General features: G+C 50.4%; 1 protein-coding gene and 1 long non-coding RNA gene across 3 annotated transcripts in view; both read right to left on the minus strand.

Moving 5' to 3' along the window:
• BRWD1 (bromodomain and WD repeat domain containing 1) overlaps positions 1–807 on the minus strand; it is a 111079-nt gene extending 110272 nt beyond the window's left edge. The window contains exon 1 of the mRNA XM_029940621.1: positions 784–807. Within this exon, the coding sequence (XP_029796481.1) occupies positions 784–807 (24 nt within the window). The remainder of the gene's footprint in view (positions 1–783) is intronic.
• Positions 808–3720: 2913 nt separating this feature from the next.
• Positions 3721–6179, minus strand: LOC115292565. Of its 2 annotated transcripts, none has more exons than XR_003909031.1 (3): positions 6128–6179; positions 4179–4340; positions 3721–3881 (listed from the first exon to the last, which is right to left on the minus strand). It is a non-coding gene; the product is annotated as an uncharacterized LOC115292565 (long non-coding RNA). The 2 variants fall into 2 exon arrangements; XR_003909032.1 differs by lacking the exon at positions 6128–6179 and adding an exon at positions 5770–5938.
• Positions 6180–7083: the final 904 nt, after the last annotated feature.

Consider the following 7083-nt stretch of genomic DNA (forward strand, 5'->3'; position numbering starts at 1 on the left):
GGGGGTGGGGGCAGGCCTCCGCGCCCCCGGACGGAACGCAGCCTCTCCACACCGGTGCCCAGGAGCCCGGGACGCGCGGCGGGGGCCAGCGGGGTCGCCGGCTTCGGGCTCTCGGAAGGGACGGTTCTCGAACAGTCTTGTGGAGCCGTGTGCTGGCCCCCCACGAAAGATCGCTCGCTTCGAGGACGCGAAACCCTTACACACACAGTCGTGCCACCCGCAGAGAGGAGAACGTCGGCCAGCCGAAGCTTCCCCAGGGGAGGGGAGGACGAATGCGGGGAAGCCGCAGGTTGGGGCGCGAGGCCAAGGGTCCTCGGACACGGACCCTCTCCGGCTTGGAGGGCACAATAAACGCCCACCGAGACGGAAGGCTGAATACGGAAGACCGAGCCGCAGCCCTGGGAGAAGCCAGCGGACAGAAACGGTTAAGGAAAATGCAGAACATCGCAGATGTACACCTCGCTGGTCCGGGAACGTGGCCCGGAGCCGGCGATGACTTAGCCGGATAGGAAAAGAGGTGGGAGGAAGCGGGCAGGACCGGCAGGCAGCCGCCCGTTCCGAGGCAGAGAAGCAAAATAAAAACAAACAAACAAACAAACAAAACCGGGGAGACACAAAAGGGGAACCTCGTGTAATTTGGATTCGAGGTTAAAGCAATGGACTAGGGCTTTTCGCCTCTTAATTGCCCAGCTTGGCTTCTGGCCTAACTGGATTCAGCAGCATATCCAGGGCATCCCATTCTGAACCCTAAAGACCAGCAACGAGCAAAACAAATATCCCTACCCTCAGCGGGGTGTACGTTGTCATTCTAATTGCTGCTCAGCGTAGTTCCCGCCGCCCCTCCCCCCGCACACGGAGGTTAAACGTAGTGGTTCTGATAAGGTTCCGGTGGGGGCTGACCCTGGGTCTCGTGCAGCGGTTAGATGTGTGAGCAAATCACTTAACCTCTGAGCCTGTTCCCCTCACGCATAAAACTGTAAATAATATTTGTGTCCACTTAGTAGGCTTGTGAGCATTTACAATCCTATGGGCTAATATGTGTTCCTAGCATGTAGTAATAAGCAGTGTCCGTGCTCGTTTTTTGTAGTCATTTACACCAGATAGCAAAAGTAGTCTATATGTTTGTGAACAAACAGCCCAAACATGTCTAGACAAGTGCCTCAGTGGTGTGTTCTGTTAATCAGCAAACACTGTCAGGTAATGGAGACAAAACGATCAAAGAATAAGCCACATCTTTGCCCTCAAAGATTGTCTTTTAGGAGAAACATGTAAGCAAATCATGACAAAATTTAGCGCAAAGATAGGAAACCAACCTACCTATGGGAGGGGGGAGATGTTAGAGAGGTTTGATTCCAGGCATGGGAACAACAAAGGGCCAAGACATGAATAACATTTCAAGTTTAGAAGGACCACCTGGGTTGACTTTGGAGGTGTGGATGGGACCCATTAAGTCAGAAGTTAACATTGCAAAGGAAAAAAAAAAAAGTTAAAATTGGGAGCAATTGAAAGGTTCCAAGCCAGGAAGGGTGTGTTTTAATTTTAGGATAGATTTGATAGTATTGAGACAAAGAGGCAGGAAAACCACTTAGATGACCCTTTAAATAGGAAAGATACAAAGAGGCATCCGGACAATGGTTATAAGGACCTAGAGGCAAAGATGGGGTCAGAACTATGTTGGAGGTTAAGTCAGCAAGATGAGGTTGAAATGGAATGAGAAGTCACAAGTCTCAAGTTTGAGGCTTAGGGGCTTAGAAGCTGTAGCTTGATAAGATTGAATAACTGCTTTGCACAACTTGATTGTTTGAAGTTACAGCACATATATTCCAGTGGGACAGGATGACCTGATCCTAACAAGACTACAAGTTAGCTCGTGACAAAGACATAAAGGAACCCTTTAAGCTTTCAAAGATTAACCAAGGAATTGCATATTTCACTTTGGTTTCTTTGTTTGTTCGGGGTTTTGTTTTGTTTGTTTAAGATTTTCTTCTTAAGCGATCACTATACCCAACGTGGGGCTCAAACTCAGACCACCAAGATCAGGAGTTCCCCACTCGCTCCACCAACTGAGCCCCAACGTACTTCCCTTTGTAACAATATCATAAAAGTAAAAGGTTTTAAAAAGGAAAAGATAGCCGCCAAAACATATAATAAGAATGTATATCCCAAGTACTGGTCATTGTCCAAAACTACAATGCTGGTGTGGGCAGCCTGGCAACCATTAAGAGGCATCAGAAGTGAGGACAGTTTTCCTTTGAAAAAGCCCTGCTAGTCCTTTTACAACCTACTCTGACGTCCACGACCAATACTGTTCCTAGATTTGAAAGGGAGATGCAAAGATTCTGACAAGTGGCAGAATATCTCCCCTGTTGAACTCTCAAATGATAGAGACCCAGATTTGACTCCCACTTCTGCCAGCAACAAGGAGGGAAAGGGGACATGCTCTCCATCGGCAGCCCCCACCTCCCCCCCACACACGCAACTAAACCCAAGCTTCTCCCAATGCAAACACTAAGATTTGCTTCTGGGCAAATGGCAATAGCTTGAGTTTCAGCGCTGGAAAGCTGTAGGGAGTGCTAAATTCTAGAAAAGTTGCTAGATAAGCAAGGGTTGGAAGATCTTAACAGTTAGTGACATCAGCTGTAATGCTGTCACCAATCTCCCCTGTAGGAGAACTGTAACATTTGTCATTGAAAAGCCAGCCCTCTCCTGGATAAACATCACTGATCCATAGTCGGGTGGCATTAATACACTTCCCAGAGCGCCTGGGCGGCTCTGTCGGTTAAGCATCCAACTTCGGCTCAGATCATGATCTCACAGTTTATGAGTTCAAGCCGTGAGTCGGGCTCTGTGCTGACAGTTCAGAGCCTGGAGCTGCTTCAGATTCTGTACCTCCCTCTCTCTCTGACCCTCCCCTGTTCATGCTATCTCTCAAAAATAAATTAAAAAAAAATTCTTTTTAAATACTCTCAGTTCCCAGCTGAGAAAGCCGAGGCTGAGAGAGACTGTCCCCAGGGTGCACAGCCAGGCTGCAATCCCAGCTGGGACAGAACCACCTTAGGCTGAAGCCACACTCTGCAGGATTCTCTGTCCCCTCGCCACATTTCACTAAGGAGGAGTACGAGGGGACTCACACAAGATTACACAGGTTGTGCCCACAAGAGCTGAGCTCGGGAATGCACAAACACGCACGATCTCACTTATGACAGGCAGCTCGGAGGTGGAGTGCGACCTCATTTTAAGCATGAGGAAACTGACCCTTTGAAAATTCAACTACTTGCCTAAAGATGTAGAATCTTCCAAAAGGAAAAAAAAAAAAAAAAAACAATCCAGCAGGACCTTCCAAGTTACCACTTCGGAGTCGCAAAAGAGTTGAGTGTAAAAAGCGTATCCAGAAAATGCTGAGCAAACCAGGGTCAGGGCCAACTGTGAAAGAGTAAAAAAGTAAGACCTGTGGACATGGTGCAAAGAGAATTGCAAAATTTTAGATAGATTTGAATAAACAAATTTGAATAAATAGAATTTAGAATTCAAATTCATATCAATATGTCTATGCAAATGTACATAAACGGTCAATCATTTCAGTCAGCAGGCACTGTGAATGTGTGCACAAGAGCATAGTTCTGAGGGACACAGTAAAGTAGGTGATGGCGGACCTACAGACGAATGACCCCACACAACTAAATCGGGACACGGGAGTGAGTGAGATCAAGGACACACAGAAACTTGCGTCATTTTATTCGTTTCACAAAAATGGCGTATTGGAAGCCTTTTCCATGGCAGGGAGTATCTGGTGGTTGTTGGCTCCTGGGCTTCGGTGAGCTAAATCCCCTAGAAGTAGAAGAGTTAATATCTTGATAGGTTTCCAGAGGATTCGCTGGGCACTGGGCGGGGAAGAAGGAAGGTACCGGGTTAGTGATAAGCCCCCAGGCACCAGCAGACCTCACATCTGATTCCTGGCACTCCTTCCTGTGTCTACTCTTCCCTCGGGACCACTTCCTCCCTTTAAATCTGAACCAACCAGCTGTCCCCTTAATGCAGCTTGTCCCTGCCTCCTTCAGCAAACTGCTTCCACATTTCTCCCTCCCCTCCCCAACTTCTGCCTCTCCCCAGTCACTGGCTTCTGTCCCTACGTGTGCCCACGTTGCAGGCACTGGACCGTGTCTGTGTCCAAGTCTTACCGGTTCTTTTGAAATGTTTCTCAGGGCGTTAGAGGGAACGCAGTGTGATTGGACGAGACCTTGGGAACATGGGAGCTGGAATCAGAATATGTCTGTGTTCGAGCTTACTAGGTGAGCAAACTGTCTGTGACTCAGTGTTCGTTTTGGGGTTTTTTCCGTCACCTTTAAAACAGGGATAATAACAATAGATAACATTTTTTGAAGGTTTCTATATCGAGGACACTTCACTGACCCGGGCACATGTATTATTTAATGCTATGGGATAGCCAGAAAACATGAGTAGTTTGTGAGCATTTCAGAAAGACTAGCTGTAAAGCTCTCTGAACAATGCCTGTCTCTCAACAGGATAGTGTTAATGTAAAAATTATTTTTCTCTCCATTCACTCAGTCACCAATCAGTCTCCTCAAAAATCTCTTTGACTCCCTGCCCAGTTCATCCTATCACAACTTTTACACTTTCTATTTTTTTTAATTTTTTAATGTTTTATTTATTTTTGATACAGAGAGACAGAGCATGACAGGCGGAGGTGCAGAGAGAGATGGAGACACAGAACCGGAAGCAGGTAGGCTCCAGGCTCTGAGCTGTCAGCAGAGAGCCTGACTCGGGGCTCGAACTCACGAATGTGAGATCTGACCTGAGCTGAAGTCGGAGGCTTAACCGGCTGAGCCACCCAGGCGCCCCTACACTTTCTTAAGTACAACACAACCTATTCTCTCTTCAGGCCTGTCTTGTTCCCAATCACCTAACCCCCAACTCCAGGCTGCGTTTTTAAAGCTGTGCCGGATACTCAGCTTCCTACCCACTTTCCCTCGGTCATGTCCCCCCAACGTGCGCCACCCAGTGGGGCTCTCCTCCCGTCCTCTCAATGGGCCATCCAGTAGAAGACCCCAGCGGGAGACAGACGAGCAGGAGGAGGGTGAGGGCGGGCTTCTATTTTCCTAGTGACTTCCCTGCCAACCCACACGTCTTAGCTTCTGTCACAAAAGCCACAGTGCATGTGGGACAGCCCTGTCTCCGTACAGCGATGCTCTCTGGGTCTTAATACCTCTTCCCCCCCCCCCCGCCCTTTAGGACTTGGGCTGCCCTTCCCAGCCAGAACGGAGCCACTGCTGGAGCCCCCCCCATCCCCCCCCCCCCGCTGCTTTGGCCTCCCCAACTAAAGCTCCCTCCACTTCCCTATTTCTTCCTTGTCTCTGTGCATCTTGTCCTGGAGCTGGAAAGGATCGACCGAACTCCTTCCTTCACAAAACCTTTCCTGAGTCATTTTGGTCCTTGCTCATCTTCAAAAGTCCTAGAATTATCTCTCTTGAAATCACACATGAAGGGGCGCCCGGATGGCTCAGTCAGTTGAGCGTCTGACATCAGCTCAGTTCATGATCTCGGGGTTTATGAGTTCCAGCCCCGCGTCGAGCCTCGCTTCAGAGCCTCTGTCTCCCTCTCTCCCTGCCCCTCCCCGGCTCATCCTCTTTCTCTCTCAAAATAAACAAACATGAAAAAAAAGAAAGAAAGAAAAGCCACACACAAGCGATCCATCAGTAAGCCCGGATGAGCCCACCTTCAAAACACACCCAGGATCTAAGCTCTTCTCACCTAGGTGAACACAGCCACCTCCTAAGTGTCTTTCTGCAGATGCCTCCCATCTGACCCACAGGGGAAGCCCAAGTCCTAAGGCCTCCACGATCTGGTCTGTCTGCTGCCTCTGTGACCTCTTGTCCCACTGCCATTCCCTCCTCTCACTCCGCTGCTGCAGCCGCACCGGCCTGCCCGTCCCCAGCCCGGTCACACAGGCGCCTGCCTCAGCGGCTTTGAACTTGGTGTTCTTTCCGCCAGCAACATTCTTCCCCTAGATAACCAGCCACTGGCTCAGTTCCTCACCTCCCCTAAGTCTTGGCTCAAAGGTTACATTTTCTGAGGCCTCCCCTGACGGCCCTAAGTCAAGTAAACTTACCCCGCCCCGTACCCCACTTCCCTGCTGTCCTGCCTGCTTCCTTTTTCGCCGCAGCAGCACTTGTGACCTTCTACCCTGCTGTAAAAGGTGCTCCTCACCGCGCTGACGGCCGTCCCCTCCCACTTTCTGAACGCAGGCTGAGATTTGCCTGTTTTGCTCTCTGATGTATCCCGCAGCTACGGCAGAGCCTGAAGCGGGGTAGGTACACACTCTGTATTTGTTGGGTGTTAAAAAAAAAAAATTGCTCAACTAGACGGTCCCTCAAATATGGGATATTTCTGCTCTCAACATTCCCCGGTAAATCTTTTCGGAGGGTGTGGTGGTTTTAGTGGGAGGAGAGCCCACATCAACCTGTTGGCTCCCGAGGTGCCTGGAGATGCCCTGAGGTCAAGGCCAGCAGGGGCCCTGAGGTCAAGGCCAGCAGACAAAGGGCTCGCACGACCAGAGCCGCTTCTTCCTTTCCACAGGGGCCCTATGGAACCAGGGCCTCCTGCCTTCTCTCAAAGGCAGAGAGAAGTCATCAGAGCCTAGAGAGAGGAAGGGCGGGTGGAAAGCGTGTTCAGGAGAAGGAAGGGAGGCTTTGGTAGGGAGACTGCCAGGCCAGACCACCGGACGGGACATCCCCTCCTGCCTTTCCCAGGGATGTGACGTGGCTCTGCCTCCTCCCTGGCCACAGAGCACCCCCATGCCTTAGGGAGGGGCTTGGGGGGGGCAGCCTGAGCCCCTAAAGGAGAGAGCAGAGCACGTACCCCCTGGCTTTCCCACCTCCCCCTCAAGCAAGCACATCCTGGATCACAAAGAGGAGGCGACAGGAAAACTGGCCTTGCCTGCAGGGGAGGTGAGGCAGCCCAAGAGGAAATCTACAAGAAAGAACAAAGGATGGAGGGAAATTCCAGGAAGGCGGGGCTGGGTGAGAAGGTAGCAGCGCTCCAAGGTCACTGGGCCATCGCACTAGG

The sequence above is a fragment of the Suricata suricatta genome, chromosome 5 (genome assembly GCF_006229205.1).
Source record: "Suricata suricatta isolate VVHF042 chromosome 5, meerkat_22Aug2017_6uvM2_HiC, whole genome shotgun sequence".
Classification (NCBI taxonomy): domain Eukaryota; kingdom Metazoa; phylum Chordata; class Mammalia; order Carnivora; family Herpestidae; genus Suricata; species Suricata suricatta.